Source organism: Aphelocoma coerulescens, chromosome 10, assembly GCF_041296385.1.
Source record: "Aphelocoma coerulescens isolate FSJ_1873_10779 chromosome 10, UR_Acoe_1.0, whole genome shotgun sequence".
Classification (NCBI taxonomy): Eukaryota; Metazoa; Chordata; class Aves; order Passeriformes; family Corvidae; genus Aphelocoma; species Aphelocoma coerulescens.
Genome location: NC_091024.1, coordinates 16393388 through 16411954, shown reverse-complemented (window position 1 = coordinate 16411954; position 18567 = coordinate 16393388). Strand labels below are relative to the sequence as shown.

The window sequence follows — 18567 nt, the reverse complement described above, 5'->3', positions numbered from 1 at the left end:
AACCAGGCCTTGGAGTGACACTTGAGTAAAGCAGCCCTTGAAAAGCTGAACAAAATGTAAGATTTGTGAGACACCAACTCCTCATAAAACTTGTAGCTCTGGTTTTCATCTCTCTTCAGAGGATTCGCTTTCCTGCTTCCCAATGAGTGTGTTAAGTGAGCTCTCCTTTCTGCCAAGCAACTGCTACTGCTGGCTTCTCAATGTACTTCCTAGAGTCCAGATCCTCTAGTAATATATATAAACTGGTGTAGCTCTGCTTGAGCCAGGCCTGATTTACAGTCCATAATGATTTGAGTGGGGGCTGATTGTATTTACCTTTAGGATGCATGCAGGGCCCTAGTTTGAATACTAGCGTGGACATGAGACTTGAAGTCTAGCATCTGGATGTGAATTTACATTTTATGAATATTTGCTATTGCAGTGAGTCAAACAAAAACCTCAACAGAGAGAACAGCCAGCACTCCCAGGATAAAAGCCTAGGGTTGGTACCAGGTTTTTTTTTTGGTTGGTTGTTTTTTTGTTTTTTTTTTCTTTTCTCCTCTCTTTCTTTCATTTTTTTTTTCCTTCCCCCCCAGAGCCTCCTGATAGCCCACATTACCATTTAGTTGTCATTTGCTGCTCCCTGGCTCTGTTGGTTTCTCAGCTTAGAAACAGCTGCCATGTTATGTGAATGATATTTTAAAGTCCTGTGTTTGAGTTCTTGTGATAGCAATGTGCAGGGAATTGGCAAGCTCTTGGAAACAAAATGGCATGCTTTATTTTGTCACTAGAAGTATGTTCAATCTGCTATTTGATTCTCTGTAGCATTTTGATTAAGAGCTCCAGTGAAGTTATGTGAAAAGTGAAAATCCTCTTTATTCTTTCTCTCCAAGAAAATGAGACGCACAGCATTGTCAAAATATTTGCCTAATCTCGCAGATTTGGATACTTGTCGTAGTTCTTCTGACAGACCAAAACAATGGTCATTAAATGAGAAGCAGATGCAATAAGTATGCAGGCAAGCTTACGGGGAGAGACTGAGGGGAAGCTGCCAACAGAACTCACTAAGCACTGGAGAATAAAGAAAAACAAAAACTTTTCTTGCTATTGTACCCCATAAATAATCATTTTCCTCTAGTAATCTAGGCATTGTACTTTTCTGCATTGGTGTTTTCATATGTTCTGGTGCAATATTGACTTCAAATCCAGATGCTCCTTTTGGCTTACTTGAGTATCTTTCATGCCAGGAAGCAAAAATGCCAAAGAAATGCTTTAGCCTGGTTTTTTGTGTGTGTTTGTTTGTTTGTTTTGAGGTTTCTTTGTTGGGTTTTTTGGGTGTGTTTTTTATCTTTCTTGCTTGGTATTTGTTGTTGTTGGGTTTTTTGTAGTTTTTATTTCCCTTTTCTGGTTTTCCCTTTTCACTGCAGCACTTTTATTTTAGGAATAAAGGACATTGTCGAGGAAGAGTGTGGTTATGTTATGTTCACAGTTTTGTATGATTGGGAAGATAGAAACTGTCTGAATGGCTGGGAAGACACAAACAACCCTGAGTTGTGTTCTTGGGAGCTGATAAATTCTCTGTCAAGATGTAGAGTGTATTTCTTGAGCAGGTAGCTATTAAGTCTGTTTTGTGGTGGCAGAGCTGCAATGTGAACTCATGACATTGGTCCAAAACCTGCCTTAAATTATAGACAGAATTAAAGCTTTTCAGCTTTATTATTGCTTCAGCTATTTACTCAAACCATAAGAATTAAAGATTTGCCTTTAAGAAAGGGAATTGAATTATTATTCAGGATCTCCATTCTGTGATCTATATATGTTTAAGCTCATCTATGTGATTGCCGTTAGTGTTCATGTATTCTAGTATGTCCTTAAAGCTATCCATAAGTTACAGGTTTTAACTGGCATGTGATAATTCTTGATCCTTGAGTTAAAAATAAAACTAAACGTTGGCAATATGGTTGTGTAACACTATGCAGTTGAAACTCTCCCTGCTGCCCCACCCTCCAAATCCATGCATCTCCTCTGAGATTGTGCATAAACACAAGCATGCACACGCGTGTACATGTACACATGGACAAATCCCTTCCAGTGAGAACATAAAGAAAATGCTGGATTTTGTGCAGATGGTGCACAGTAAGGGTGGGGATGTTTAAACAATGTATTGCTAACAAATCAATGCAATGGACTGCCTCTGAGCCAGAGCTAGAGTAGCACAGCATCTTGTGTTACACAGGTTCCTTATTTCTGGAGGAAGGACTGGGGTGTGCTGCCTTCACAGCAGCTGCGATCGACTTGGTTTGCACAAACCTCTTTTGTATCAATTTTGTGTCCCTTTCTACACCAGTCCATCAGTGGGTAGTAACTCAAATCAGATGGCTACGAGGTCTGTCTGCGAAGACTGAGCATCTCTGGTATCAGGGTTTTATATGTATTTTTAGTGCATGCAAATTGTTTTCGGGGCTTTGATCTAAAAGGACTAAATCAAGGCTTTGCTTGCATGCTCACATCACACTGACTGTGGCTAGGATTTGTTTGTGTACAGTGGCTGGTTACTAGAACTCATCTGTAAGGCTTTAGAAATGTCCTTCCATGTGTCTTGTGTATTCTGCTGTATCCCTGTCTTGTCCCACAGTTAATTACAGCTGCTGGTAGAAAAGCTATCATGTTAGGCAATGCCAGGCACTGCTGGAACTGTTTTCCCAGACTTTGGGGGCAGAGTGAGGCACTGCATGGCTGGGTCCTCCATGCAGATAGTGCCATAGGAAGCAGTGATTTTGCTTTGATATCAAGGGCATCGAGCTCTGTGAGAGAATGGGATATTGTTAGTCCGATGTTTATGAGAGGCAGAGTGTTTTACATGCTTCTGGTGCCTATTCACAAATTCAGTGTTGCCATGCTCTAGATAAAGAATAGCTAAAAAGTGTCTGCTGTTGTATTTTACTCTTGGGTGTTGCTATAGTGTTTGCTTTAGATTCTTTTTAGTTTCTTATTTTTGCTAGTTTATAAAGGGTTATGCATGATTTTTAAGATAGGAAGCATCGTAGGTGTCACTGTGTGAATTCTAGAATTAGAGGTATATATTTCCCTAATCACTTTAATTAATGTTTTGTCTTGGGTATGAGATATTTGGAGTCTGAGAACCTGTGAGGTACCCGAAAGAGTCTATTTTATCTATCTTTGGCGGGGGGGGGGGGGGGATGGAGATACTGGTAAAAAGAAAAATTTGGAAGCAGCTAGTCATGTAATAATTCTCTTCCTGTAGTTATGTGTCAGTGCAGAAGTGGTTCTTCTGGCCAAGGCTTAAAACCAGTCAAATCAACCCAATACCCAGGTTTAAACATCTGGAAAAAATATTATAATTCTTGAGAAAGAGACAAAAATGTTGATCATTAACTGTGGTTAGAGAGACTTTATTCACACATATACAGCTCCAGTGTGCATAGATGATACTTCAGTGGATACAGCCAAGTGTAAATTTTGGATCTCTGTAAAGGGCTTGCATCTTTCACTCTGTGTCTGTTCCTGCTGATTAGCTGAGTGTCTTGGTTTGAAAGACAGGTGTCCACCAAGGAAGGCAGGAACCTCCCTTGGAATGGAGAATATGACCCCCTTCCCTCTGAATTATAACTTTGAAATTAAGGGGCTTTCAGGCAAAGATAGGGGAAAAAGGAATAACAGGGATGTGTATGTGTAACAAGGCAAACAAACAATAGCTATGGCAGTAACAACAACCAGCACCAGGAACCCAGTGCCAGCCTCTCCTGGCACCCTCCCTGTCGGTGCAGTTCCGCCCACGGCCGGCAGGGGCGCCGGTGGCTCCCGGCCGGGCAGGGCGGCTGCGATGGTTCCCACACCTGCAGGGGGCGCTGTGGCGCGAGCTCAGCCGCGTGTCCCTCACGCGGTAATGGCGGGCGGGCTGGATGGCGAAATGGGCTGCAGCAGAAACCTCGGAGCAGCAGCTGGAACAGCAGGGACGAGCAGACTCTCGAGTAGCAAACGAAATGTATCAGAAAGGTCCGCAGCTGTAGCAGGATCCGTGGGGTGTCCTGGCAGGCAGGGGCTGCATGGCCACAGTGTAGCAAAAAACTCGGAGCAGTGGCAGAGAAACAGCAGGACTGGGCAGCAGCAGCCCAGCTCCCTAACTCTGCCGGGAGCAGCTTCCTTGGATGGGAAATGGGCTCAGGGTCCTGGGTTTTCCCCTGAGGCACCCAAGTGGATGGCGAGGGTCCTTTCCAGTGAGGTAGGGTGTTAATAAGGCTCCAGTGCAATGGCTGGTGCCGCAAGCAGAACTTCACTCATAGTAGGAGAAGGCAGCAGGAGACAGAACCCCACGGTCGTGGCGAATTCTCTCTACAGCAACCGGAGCCTGTCTCTCTTCCAATGCTGAGGAGGAGAGTGTGAGAGGAGCTGAGCCCAGCTCCTCACTCCTCCCTGACCAAAACTTTGTGGTATCTTTGCCCTTCCAAAGAGAAAATGCCTCCAGGTAAGAGAGTAGCCAGCTGCCCCCTTTCCATACCTTGGCATTTCTTTTGTCTGTCTTAAGTACTGGTCATTTTTCTCTCTTAGCAACAGATGGGACAGAATTCCATGAGTGAAAGAAACAAAAGGAAAAATCCTAACCCCCAACACTGGGGCTGGAAGTACCATTCAGAAACCAACTTCTGCCCAGATGTCTCTTGCAGGTTGGTTTTTTCCTCTCCCCAGTGTACTGTTAATGTATTAATGTACTTTTAATGTATCTCATTCTTCTGCTGCCTGAAATGCATAACTAGGGTTTATTTTAGGCTACACCCCCAAATTCCCTGGCACAGGTAGCTCTGAGTCTCAAGGGACACTGACTCAGATGAAAGAGCTGTGGCACAAAGCAGGGCATTCCTCATGAAACCCTTCAAACACAGGTTGGATGAAACAATGACCTTTGGAAAAGGTTGGGTATGTTTGATGGCAGTGGAATTAACACCATTTCTCACCTATTGGCATTATAATTTTGCATTTATTTATTTTACTATATGACTTTGTCTTAGCATAAGAATGTTTCTTGTACATACTGTGATGCATTTTGATACCTTCAGAATGTAGAGAGGAACAGCTGAAGTGCTCACCAAAAGCGATCTGAATTTTCCATTTTCTGAGGATTTGCTTGTGTAGCCCAAGTTGACTGATGCTTCTGAAAATTAGACCACTGGTGTAATTGCCTAAGCTTGAACTCGTGACTAACTTGCTGGAGGGGTGACTTGTAAGGGCAAGTTTGTCTTGTCACAGCTGGGAGAAGAAGCCTTAAGTCTTCAACCACTAAGAGCCTCCCATTCGTTGTCTTCTGATTAGTTCCAAACTTGAGTTTAAAGCTAGTCATAAGTTAATATAAGAGATAACAGGAATAAGTGCTTCTCAGATGTTAATTTTTTTTTTTTTCAGATTGTAGTTTCTCTGTACCAGCTTCAGCTGGCTTGTTAAGGGGACTATAGCAAAGAAAACTGACTTGAATTAATATTTTTTATAGTCAGTGAAGTTAAGCTGAGGGCCAACTGGAAGACTTTGGTTCTACTGGAATAACATCTCTGATTATCTTGGGGCTAAATTACTAATTCCAGTGAGGGATTTTGAATTTTTCATTGGGTTTAATGTGCAAAGCCCTTAAATATTCTGTCATATTTAATAATCTGAAATACCAGGACCCTGTGAATCTGTGTCTAAAAGGCTAAACTCCACAAAAATAATGCTAAAGTTTTTACTTTAATATTCTAAACTAAACAGATGTTGCCTTTACTGACATTTTCAGAATCTTTACTGAGCAATAGTATATTATTTGAATATTTTTAATATGACAAGTTCTTCGGTGTTAAGATTTCAATGCAATTCAGTGCACACAACCTTAGAGCATTGACACCAATTAACTCTTACGCAAAAGCTTTAATGTTTTCTGAATATTGTACTCTAATGATGGCAGCTTGGTGAGATGCTATTTCATGTTTGCTGTTTAGATATGTATCTACTGAAACGAATATGAATTGAGTTCTAGCTCTTGATTAGTAATCTATTCAGCTGTTAGCTTGAACTCTAAAATCTGGGGCTTTACAATTCGGGGGGAAGTGGACAATTTCATCAATGATAAGAGGCATTGGTGAGCTAAATTAAATGGCTGATGATAATTGTGATAGCTTACAAAGAATGATGCTATGTTATTTACAAAAGCTCCTTTTTGCATGGAATCTGATGTCTTCTCCCATGAGCTTGCTTATAATTCATATTCCACTTTAATATGCCTGCAAAATGTGCTTTCTTTCTGTATACGTATTATTTTTAGGATGTTATGTTTCCTTGGTGCATACACAATGAGCCTGAAATCCTGTAGGAATGTGTTTAATTTGAAAGTTTTATCCTCTGGGCCTGGTTAATTCAAATAGGAGGCTCAGAAGAGTGCTGCAGTGCTGGCAAGAATGCGGGAATGGCAAATCATCTGCACAAAGGCAGCAGAGAGCCCGGGTCGCTGCGGTGTCTGCGCTGGAAGGTGCCACTGTCCTCAAGATCTGCTCTCTGAAGCTGCTCTGCTTCCTCCTTTCCTCTGTCAGTGCTAGGAAATGAGGGTTTGGCCAGCTTTGCTTTCCTTTATACCCTTAGTGTCGTTCCTCGGCATCTCATAGTTGCAGCCTCCCCAGATCCACTCTCATCCCGTGGCACAGTGTGTAGCAGGGAGCTGTCTGCCTCCCCTGCTGCTGATGCAATGCCTAGACAGGATTTGGAGAGGGTTTGCTGGTATCTTTTAAAGCTGGGAAAAAATGGAACTGCGGCCAGTTCAGGCCTCCACCCTATATTTTTTTGGTAGATGGAAGGAATACACTTGCTGAGTCCGTCCTACTCTGAGATCAGTAAGCTGTGTCTGTTCTGTAGGAATGTGAGAGCCCAGGAATTCCAGTGTGCAGCCTGCTGGAAAGCACTGCTGGCTCATGGGCAGCAGAGGGGAACGGGCCTTGCAATGATGGCTGGGGGGAGAGAAATGAAAGGCATTTTTTATAATACCCTGGGCAGCATACGCAGGATGTTATGTCTGGCTTGGACTGGACTGACGTGGTGCATTGGATTTTTTTCTTATAATGCTGGAAAAATAGCTATAAAGGAAATTCAGAGATAGAAATGGAACAAAATTAAAATGAAAAGCAAGCTTTATATTTCACAGTGAATAATTTGCAGCATCTTTCCTCAAAGAAATTGGGCTGCCACTAGAGATATGAAGCAAGCAGTATAGAATTTTCTGCAGATTTATAATCCACTTGAATATCCAAATTATGGCAGCCCCATTCTGTGACATGGGAAAAGGCACAGTTGTGGGTAGCTGTGGGGTGGGGTTGGGAGATGCCTCCAAGCCGCTCATCTAAAGGAGAATTCCAACTGTATGTTAGAAAAGAGGAGACAGTAGAGTGGAGAAAACGGATGAGAACTTCTGGCTTGAACTTCCTTGGCCAAGGAATATCTCCAGGTTTGTACATGTTGGTGCAGGAAGGGAAGGTATGAGCTCCTTCCTTAAAAGGGGATGTATATTTACTGGAGTCATATGACCTTTTTTCCAAGTACCTCTGGAGGGTGGAGTGGATATTATTACTTTTCCATTGCTGCTCATGAGTAACTGGAGTTGGAACTTGCTTCCATTCAGGAAAGGGGTTGCAGTCAGATTTTTCTCTGGTCTCTGATGCTAGACCTGTCTTCAGTTGGAGAGAGCACTCACCTGTACCCTTCTTGAAATACGTCTGTCTTCTACTGGCTTTCATTTTTATGTGATGCAGGATGGGTTTCCTTTCTCTTTGAAATCCACATATACTGCAGGCCCTGTGCAGTCCTTGCCCTCTGTGGAATTCACCAGTCACACCCCAAAAAGTAGCCTCTCTTTTAAGGAACAGAAGTGTCGAAAAGCCAAGAAGGGTGCGTGTGTGGGGGAAATCCCAATCAATACTATACACCTGATCAGTGCCTGTCAACTGCCTCATTTATTTCAGTATATTAATAATGCAAGTCCCTGAGGCTGATTATTGTCTCTGGAGTTTGCTGCGTGCAAATGCTTTTCTATTCCAATGAATTCAGTAATCAAAGTCCCACTGGCAGGGCCAGTGCTGAGCAGCCCCTGGCTTAGAAAAAATAAGCTGTGGTTTTTTGGTTTTTGGTTGTTTTTGGTTTTTTTTCTTTTATTTAGGCTGAGACATATTGCCCGGGAATTTTTGTGTCCCCACTCCTGATTTTCATATACAGTCTAGATAAGAAATGAAGGCTTTCTTTAATAAGTTTAAATAGTAGGAGATAGAAGAGAATGAAAAAGCCATGCCCTTATATCTGCATCTTGCTTAAAAAGAAAATGCTTTGTCTAAAGAAAAAACAGACAAATTGTTCATTTGAGTTTATTGCCTTCTTCAGCTTTCAGAAGTCGCAGGGAAAGAGTTACTCCCCTTGCTTCCCTAGGAGTGTACACTGGGATTTCTAGCTCACATTTATTTTGCTGAGACTTTGGAGTCAAGTTTTTATATGTAGTTTTTGATGTAGGACCTAATTAGGCCCTACACATCTTAATACTTTTTGCTACATCTGCATTAAAGATGGCGTTGCATATATTTGCATACAATTTACATTTAAAAGTTGGCCATGCTGTGTGCAATAATCATTTCAACAAAGTACCATTGACAGTCAATATACATATCCATGCAAAAGATGTGGGAGTTATGGGAATAAGCATACAAAAACATATGGGTGCACACTGCTGTCATTGTCAAGCAGTTTGGAGAAGTCAGGGGTTCTTTTTTAACATCATAAGTTCACTGGGGTATTTCCTACAAAAAACCAAGAGGAGCTTAAAGATTAGAGCTCGTGCTTTAAGTACACCCTATGTGTGCAAGACTGTGAAACTATTCCAGTACTCCAAAACATACCCCAAAGTCTGAGCCCATACAACGTGGTATGAATGCCGTTGCCAGTCAGGATGCCCAGATGTGACATTCATTTCTGGCACTTCAGCTGTGCCCAATCTGAATTTAAATGGTAGCTGAAAATCAGATGCTTGGGAAGGTTTGAGGTTATTGTATTTTTGTTCGGGCATGTAAAAGATAGTTTGTTTACTAGTTTGTTTTCAGAAGTATTGCCAATGGTCAGTGGTGGAAAGTCCTGAGCGCTTTTTGGTGTTTTCCTGTGGAAGCACACTGGGTTGTTAAATTTTTCACTTAAATTAGAAAAGGAATCTACTAGTGGCAGGAAGTCAGCCAAAAGGAAAAATGAAGTGGGATACCTTGCAGGGCAAAGAATCTGTGTATGTTGATGCTTAGGCCAAACATTTAGTCCATGAGATGCAGATTTACATGCTGAGTAGTCAGTTTAAAAAACATGCCAACAGAAGTGTCTCTGTTTTACTTGGCAAGACTCAGCTTGGTTTTTTGTTTGGGGGGGATCAACATTTCTCATTTCATGATTGTGATGATGTCAAAACCTTTTCAGACTTTTTTAAAAAAAGAAGAAAAGAGCTTGAAGTCAGCTGGTGCTTAGGGCAAGTAAAGATCAGACAGAGGCATATTATTTTCTGACAGACTTCAGAGCTGATCCTTGGGGTGGAAACTGGGAGTTGGACTTTCATGCTACAGATAAGTTACACGAAGCAGCAGAGTCAAATGTTAATTTATGTCTCAGTGGTTAAGTAATAGGAAAAATCAAGAAGGATGAATAAAATCTTCTACAATCTCTCATCTACAGGCAAATAGTTTCACTTCTTTGCATTTACTTAACTGTCTTCTTTCATCTATGTAGACATCACAGGCAGCTGAGGTTTGGTAAGTTGGCAAGCTGATGAATTAAGGATTTGATTTTGCAATATTGAAGTTAACTGGTCTTTATCCATTGTCTTGGTCAGATGCTGTAGAAACCTCTGTTCCTCTGTTAGGTGGGGAACAGAATGAATTCTTCCTTTTGCAGTATTCCCAGATAAATGGAAAGGGTTTCTAAATAATTCACCCTCTTAAACTTGGTGTCAGAAGTTTCTCCAGTCTGTTTCCTCTACAAATTGAGCACAATTGAACTCCTCTGAGAAGCTCTGAGCTGACCTACTGTTCTTATAGCAGTGTGAAACTGGCTGAGCCACTTCAGCACTGTATCTGCCCTTATCAAGCTGGGTTGTTAACATTGGGTTAACCACTGTGATGCTCCTGTAACTAACTGGGGATGACAACTGCAGTTGCAGTTTAATCAGTTAAGATTCTGTCTGTACAGTGTCTTCATAAAATCAAATACATTTCATGTTAATAGTCATGATAATGCTGACAGTAAGTACTTTGGATTGTCAGTGATGTGAATGTTTACATCTTAAAAACTATGTGGGAGTGAAGACTTGCAGCAAGGTCAATATTTCAGAAATACTGACCTTAAGTCAAGGACTTTGGCCTGTTTAGATCTTAGTGAGGTTTCCTGCTCCCTTCTCTGCGCTGGGCTTCAGTTTCCCTGCAGAGGATACAGCACCTGCATGAGGTGTGTGATACCTGCTTTGCCTTTGCAAGTTTAGTGCAGCACCAAGTTGTGAGTCTTGATTCATCTCCTGGATCTCTAATCTCTTGTGGCTGTGAGAAAACTTACCTGAAAATAGCTTGGTTTACCACCCCCCCCCCCAAAAAAAAAAAAAAATCTACATTGTGTTTAAGTAATTTAATTATATGTTAACTTTTTGCTTCCTGACATTCTCAGGTTGGTTGTTTTGGTTTTTTTTTTTTTTGATAACATCACCTCATCCAAAGGAATCAAAGAGCTTTTTCCAAAGGGGACATTTTCAGTCAAAAGGCTTTCAGAATAGCTTTTCTATAAGTGTACTCTACACCATATGAATTCTATAAAAATAAGTTCTGAAAGTGATTTTCATATATGCTTAGTAAAATATGAGCTTAGTGTCAAATCCCATGAACTCTGAAGTTTCCCCTCCTTAGAGAGTGCTCTTCTGAGGTAACATTTCTGCTTTTATATTTACAGACAGACATTCTAATTATCTGGATGATGATAATGAATGTGTTGCTTATAACCTATTCTGTGAGGGTTGAAAAAGCTGGAAGGTGATTGTAGATACTGCTCTTGTCTTAAATGATGAGAAACTAAAACATGAGAGAAGAATGCAGAAAATGGAATATAAAAAATTCATGTTTTACTAATGAAAATCTTCCAGATTAAGCACAAAAAGGAGAGGGAAAAGGAAAAGAAACTCCCACAGTAAACAAGTGAGAGGTTTGAATCCAATGCAGAATTCTCTATGTATAATTGATGATTAGAATTTATTTTGATTGTGCTGCTCTTTTTCCTTTGTAGTACCAAAGCTTAACTGCACTGTAAAATTTGTCAGGAAGGAAATGAGTGGCTTTTAGGTTTCTGTTTTTCAGTACATATGAGTACCAAGTCTTTGTGGTTTTTGTCACCTGGAGAGTTTTTTTTGAGGATTAGTTAACATGAGTTTGCTATAGCTGTTGATACCAGCTATAAATAATTAGTTACACTGGTATTTAAAGTGCCATCCTTACAGATCGATTTTAGCAAAGCCCTGAAATCAGTTAGGCCCTTCATGGTATGCAAATGCTGTTTCAGACTGTCAGCAGACTCAGGCAGGTACCATGTATGTGTTGATACTTCATGCACATTTTTCTGTCCTGCACATTTCTTAGTGCTGCCATGTGCCTGGGAGGATTGGGTGTATAAATTCAAACTTTGGGGCAGTATTTAAGAACTAATAGTAAATTTCCCCAAAGAGAGGAAGGGGTGATTCCCAGACACTGCCTGAAGGCTTCAAAATTCTTGCCATTGTATAATTGTCAAAATGAAGACATCTGAAAGTTTTTTTATGGAAATACTATATGGGAGAGAAGTAGAGATCCCTCCCAGCCTCAGTTACCAAGGGCTTCTATGCCCATTAAGGTGGTTGGGGGCTGCATCACTGGTGCATGAGGAGAGGCCCAGTGAGCTGGATATGCTCAGCCTGCTCAGGGAAAAGGGAGATTATAGTACAGGGTGGGACCTCAGTGCATTCTTCAGCTTTCTTATGGAAGGCTGTAGAGAAAGGAAGTGACTTTTCCCAGGCATGTGCACAGCAAGAGGACAAGAGGCAGCAGGTGCACACCTGCAGCAAGGGCAATCCTTGCTCAAGATGGAAGTGTTCAGGGACCTCAGTGGGTTTTCCAGGGAGGGTGTTGTGTTTCCAACCTAAAGACTATCAAATCCAACTGGCTGTGGGCCTGAGCAAGCTGAGCTAGCTTTGAACTTAGCCCAGTCATTACCGGCCTATAGTGAAATAAAATTTTCTTCTTACAGTGTTTAAAAATGACATGTAACATTTTTCAATGTCACATGGCTCTTTTTGAATGAAAACCACTGCAAATTACTGGGTTTTATTTGGATTTAACACTAAACAGCCTTTGGCATTTAATAGCAAAGGAATGTTGTTGTTGCTGCAGCACATGCACTCCCAAATGTTGGAAATATGGTGGCATATGTTCTTTTAGTGCATGGTTTAAGAATTGCTATTAACTTTTAAAAGGCAATATTTTGAAATTGTGAGAAATTAAGCACAGAATCTCGTGAATCTTTTGTACTCATTTCATGCACAGTATAGAGATCCTTTGGGAATGCTGCCATTATTTCATAATTGCATCGCTTGGCTGTTACTCATTTAAACAGAGAGCCACATTTTTCCAAAATAGTTACTCTGACCTTTGGGCAATTAACATATGGCTCATCAAAGAGGTGTTCAGCATTCCTTAGTATACTGCCTCTGATGCAGTCTGATGTGCTCTTAACATGGGGAAAAATTAGGTTTGTAGTGTATTCAGTCAATCTATGCAGCACGCGGATCTCCAAGAGCTGTGGATAAATGTGTCTGAGGAGGGGGACTGCAAGGCTGCATCTAGTAGAGCTGGAATGGAAGGCAAGAGAAATCTCTACAGCAATTTGTGCTTAAATTTATGCTCTGAAACGATGGAAGCACAGGCTAAGCTGGGAATTTGTAAAATGCTTGACAGCCTGTGCATTACCAGTCGGGAAGTATTTTAGAAGTCAGTTGAAACAGGGAGGTTTTGCATAACTGTTTTCTACTTTTAGCTGTTTAATACTCTAAATTGTTCCATGTTTAATTAGGCAGATTTGGGTTCAAACCCAAATAATTTGAAAATTTAACATGGAGAGGAAATTAGGAAATTGTGCTCAGGAAATGAGAGCACTGTCAGTTTATTGCATCTGTTGGTCACTCACGTAAAGCTTCTGAACATTTTTTGGGTTGCATATGGATGCATAGCTCCTAAAAAGTTCTAAGGGAGGCAAACTAGCAGTGTTTGCAGTTCATATGTTGATTAATCTGCCTGCTTTTATTTATTTTCCATTCAGTTGTGCAAATTAATAAACTGGTAAGCTTCCATCATGGTCTGACCTGCTGTAGCTGTATCTTTAAAAACACTTCAGCAAATACGTCAACATGCAAAGCAACACTGGCAAAAGAGGCCTTGTGACCAGATTCTGCCCTTGCAGAACACTACTGTACTCAGGACAGATGGATGCTTTGGATCTTTTAAATGTACTTCTGTTCATCATGTCTTGGTATTTTGCATGTAGTTTTCTGGTTCTCTCACAGACTTTGAGCTTTGAAAAAGGCCTTGTATTAATTTTGACATAAATTTTATCCTATTACCTAAAAAAAGACAGAGAAACTGTGGTGAAGGGAGTGTATAGTATATAATGTTGTTCAGAATTTAACAGAATGAGGCTTTTTGCAGTTAATTTATTTGTGCTTTTTACCCATGTTTTTTTTGTGTGAATTAGTTTTATAAAGACCACTCTGGAGCTGGTTTGAAAGAACTTTGCTTGATCCTTACACCTTTCATTGGCCTGGAGCCTTTTCCAAGCAAGTGTCCTGACTGATGCTTGTTGAGGCATTTGCAGGTATCCAGGATTATTCAGAAGCATAAGTAGCCTTGAGGAGGAGAAAAGCTCACTCTACAACACAAGAAGAAAAAAAAATGTATTTTTGTGTGTTAAAATAGTGGAAATTCTTCTTTACTTTCGTATTTTCTTTGTTAATGGATGCTATATCTTCTGTATTTAACAGTAAATTAATCTTTCCTCTGTCAAGAAACACTGTCAATACAAGTATGGATATAATAGGCCATTTACATAATGGAAGAGAATAGTGGAAATAGGGAAGAAAAAAATGTGGTTTTATTTGTGTGTTATGAGGTGAGTGCTTGTGAGATATTCAGAAGTGTTGAAAAATTACCACATTTTGTTCTGTGACGTCTGCAGAGCAGGAACCTGCAGGTCCAGGGCTGTGCGGGCCTTGGAGCACGGCTGTGCACAGAGGGTCTGTGATCGTATGCACTGCGAGAAGGCAGCACTCAGAATTCCCTGGCAGTGTAGGAGGGACACTGCGAGTGCCCGAAGGCACAGCAGGATCAAACAGCACCAGCAAGTAACCATTGTGTGATGGGGGAAACAGCGGAGGGAAATTCTGGTCAAAAGGAGGAAAATACAGTTGTCTGGCTTCCCTTACTGATCATGTGGTGTTCCCTGCCCTGGGTCAGTGGGGTGTGATGAACATGCATCAGATCAGCTCTCTGGTTCATGTGTTTGTCTGTGACAACACCACTTCAGAAAAACACCCTGCACAGCACATCAGTTCATCTCACCCTGCTGTCAGGGGCTACATTAATTGTCTGTGCAGTGTCCCAGAGTTTCTCCTGCTCTCCTGGTCTTTGTGATGACCTGTGGCACTGAGTTCTGCCAGTTGTTCTGTGGGTTTGGCTGGGTCTCCTCCTGGTGTTTCCTGTGTAAAACCATAAGCAGTTATATATTCTGTACCTTCCATAAACTGCCAGTGTTTCATACATATTTCTATCCTATCATGATTTCTTTTCACATTCAAGATGCCCAAGTTTCTGAAGCATATGTGATTTCCTACAGTAAAATTTCATAATGCAACTGTCATGAATTTTGGGGTTTGCTCCTGCTGCAGGTAGAAACAACCTTTGGTAAACTGTTTTTTCTGTGTGAAAAGGCTTAGATTGAGGGAATATGTTCCTTATAAAGTGGTGTCATGATACTTTGAGGTTTTTAGAGTTAAAACCAAAACGTTGAAAGAGAACAGTCAGTATAAAGTTTGTTCCACTAGAAACTGGGGGTGTGCCTCTGGTTTCACTTCTGTCCTACTGTCAGTATTCTTCCTCCCTGCTCTCCTCTTCCTCCCTCTTCTCCCTTCCCTCCCTCAACCCCCCCCACTCCGTACACAATGTGCCAGAGTCACTTCATTCTGGTCAGCCTTTCTTAAGTTTTCTGTGCATCTGGACTTAAAGAACAAGGCTGGCTGTACCTGGAGGCCACAGCAGGTGAGGCCCATCTCTTTAGTTCAGAGGAAAGTCCTGCTTCCTGCTGTCTCTTTTTTTTTTTTTTTGTACTCAATAGCACTTTCTCAAAAATGTCTTCCACACAAAATTAGAAGCTACGAGGAGTGGTGTTCTATGCCAAGGGAGCAGGGGATAAAAGGACTCTGAAATCCAGGCATCTGTTAATAGCTCTGCAACCAGATTGTTACATGACTTTGTGAAAGGCTTATAACCTGTCTCTATCTCCTTTTCTGCTACTGGAAAATGTGTAAATAATACTTTTCTCACCATCTTAATTAGTAGATGCCCACAATGCAGGAGAAAAAAAATTGCTGTGTTTTTCAGAGTTAATTGCAGTGATGTGCCAGAAGCCCATAAGCTCACCCTTCTGAGAACTGTCTGTACTGACTGCTGCCAAGTGTTTTCTTCAGGTCGCAAATTTATGAAAACTCACAGCTGAATTCCTTATGTTGAAGATTGCAGAAGATTTAAACAAACTACTTATCATGTCTGTATATCTCAGGAGGCTAATGGTTAACCCAGAATCTAGCAAAGGTAGTCTCTTTTCTTCCATCTGGTATTATCCATTATCAAAGTTAGCTTGAATTTCATTCCAAAAGGACAACTGGTCAGATCACCAACTTACATGGAACCCCTTATACCGTTGTTAGTTTGTTGCAGGTAACATAACTGCAATTTCTTATGCAGTTAGTCATTAAATTTCCATTTTGAGAGTATCATTTGGGGTGGATCTGTCAGTTTTCAGAAACCTGCCAGAACTGTGATCCTCACTGGTCTATAAATGTGTCTTTGGGTCATCTACATTACACCCCTAGCCAAAAGCTCCAGAGGCCTAGATTGTATCCTGGCAGTGGGAGAGCAGGAAGGTGGCCATGGCTGAAACAAGTGTCATTGGTGGCACTGACTTGTGCTCCTGTGTAAGGGCAAGAAATATGCTTTTTTCTAACCCTTCCCTCTGCTGTTGTTGAATGGAACTTTCCATCAAAAAGCATCATTCCACCTTGGCACACCCTCCCTTTCACACCACCCTCTGTTGCTACTTTGGGAGCGCAAGTCCAAGTCTTTGAGGTATTCAGGACTCAGCAGTTACCACCTATGTGAAGCAGAGGAAGTACCTATGTAAGTAATAATTATGGGAGTTTACTCTCTGTTTCCAAGTGTCTCTTCTTGGATCTGCTCATGGAGAGCTTTGCTAATGCATCAACATATGGCTGTTGCCCTTGCTCCTGCTACAGCTGCTTTCAGGGAGTGGCAGGTTTCCTGACTAGATGACTAAAATACAAAGAGGTGGAGGAGGGATTGTCAGATGCTCCAGGGTGCTCTACTGTGGGGTATGCCCAGCCCCCACCCTGGAGGGATCTCTTCGGAGATAAGAGATCTTGCAATCGCCTAGCAGGACCCCCTGGAAAGGCAACCACTTCTCTGGTCATGGCGAGGAAAGACAGACCCACAATCCTTTGGGAGACACTATGCAGATTTCTTCGTAACCCATTGGCCTGTAACCATCCCAGATCCTCTGTAATCCATTGGTCCTTTACTGATCCCCTGTATCCCTATAAAAGCAAGCCCTATAGGCCCCTGTGGGTCGGAGAGGGTTCTGTGCGGAACCAGCCACACGGGCCTTCTCGTCTCTCTCTGGTCTGGCGTGGCCTGGAGGCTGCCCTGCAGAGCTGAGCTGGAATCACGAGCTGACAATCACTAAAGAGCTGACAGCCTCTGCAAGGGCCCTCCTGCCAGCAGCTGAGGGAAGACACCGGGCCTCAGGAAGGCGATCCCTTTCGGGACCATCTCTTCCTGGGTCAGAGCCTCAGACCCCACCACCAGCTGTAATACTCTACCAATACAGAAGTCAAGAAAGACACAAATTAATATAGTGGAGAAACCAGTGGAGATTGCTGTAATCCTTGTGAAGTAATTTGAGAGTAATGTTTTGAGTTTCAAGCCAAAGACTTTCACTGGTAGTGGAGGAGACCAGAGTGATGATCTAATAGCTCCTGTCTGAGCAGGAGACAGTTTTTGCTTTGCACATTTAGAGGAGGAGGAAGAATGGCATTGCTGATATTACCCAGGTGCTAACCAGGGGTAGAAGTAGTGTATTTTTATGGCAACCACTATGTAGGATTTCTCTATACTAATAAAAATGTAGCAAGGGCTGTACTAGGTCAAATCAAGCCCAGTATCCTGTCTCAAACAGTAACCATATGTCTAAGCCACTTAATATCAAATCAGACATGGTAGTTTTAAATTCAGTATGAGCCTTCAGAGGAAATGGAAGCTTCCTTCCTTTTTATGAAACTATTCCTCTATTTCCTTCTCTGTGTATTCTTTTAACACACTCAGAAGCTCTCTGATATTCAAGATGAAATTAACAGGATTCCCCCTGCTGTTCCTATTGAATTCAGTTAATATAATGCGTTGATTTTTAAATTAAACAAAATAAAGCCTGCCATGTCACAGAAATACCACTGAGATCCCATAATTTCCACCTCATAACCAGTGTCTGTACTATAGGGTTATAACTTAAATTGTGGACAGTATGTGTCTGTCAGATGTTAAGTATTTTTCATAAGAACTTTGGACATGTAATCGGTCAGAAAAACAACATGCTTGTGATATAAAAGTCAATTATTTTATCTCAAGTATGGTAAATTAATTTCCATGGGGCTTTCTTACCTTGTCTGTGTATGCTTAAAAATTCACAAGGTGTTTTCATGACTCAGATAACATGCATTGTCTTACTGCTTGCTGGACCCAAAAACTTTTGAAGAGCTATGGCTCAGACTGCTGGCTCAGTGGAACATTCCCCGTGATGTTTATGGTAACACAAAAGGGTTCTGGAAGGGGTTGGGCCACACCTTCTGGCAGCACCATCCACTGCCATCCCTACTTGTTCAGCATCTCTATTTTTGAATTCTTTTCTACACCTCTCCAGTTCTATTGTATCATAAGGAAGTTTTGTCTTTTTAAAATTAGATTGTTTTGTTGTACCATCTGTTACTTCTCTGCCCACAATGTTCATTATCCATAAGTTCACTTACGGTTTTTATTTTGCGTGTGCATGTCTCCTTTTGTGGCCAAATGCAAAAGCCAGCTACAAACAAAATGTTAGTGTCTTCTCATGTTGATTCAAGTATCCAGAACCCTGAGGTTGTAAGACACTGATATCCATCAGTGACTGCTGGATTTGCACCAAGAGACTGTCACT

General features: G+C 41.5%; 1 protein-coding gene across 37 annotated transcripts in view; it reads left to right on the top strand.

Moving 5' to 3' along the window:
• RORA (RAR related orphan receptor A) overlaps positions 1-18567 on the top strand; it is a 480592-nt gene that overhangs the window by 230465 nt on the left and 231560 nt on the right. For 4 of the 37 annotated variants that reach the window (XM_069026298.1, XM_069026297.1, XM_069026306.1 and 1 more), the window contains one exon: positions 4549-4664. The exons of the other annotated variants lie outside the window; for them this stretch is intronic. Coding sequence is in view for 1 of the 4 variants with exons in the window: in XM_069026306.1 (XP_068882407.1) it covers positions 4652-4664 (13 nt within the window). In the remaining 3 variants the exon portion in view is untranslated. The remainder of the gene's footprint in view (positions 1-4548; positions 4665-18567) is intronic. 37 annotated transcript variants of the gene reach the window in all.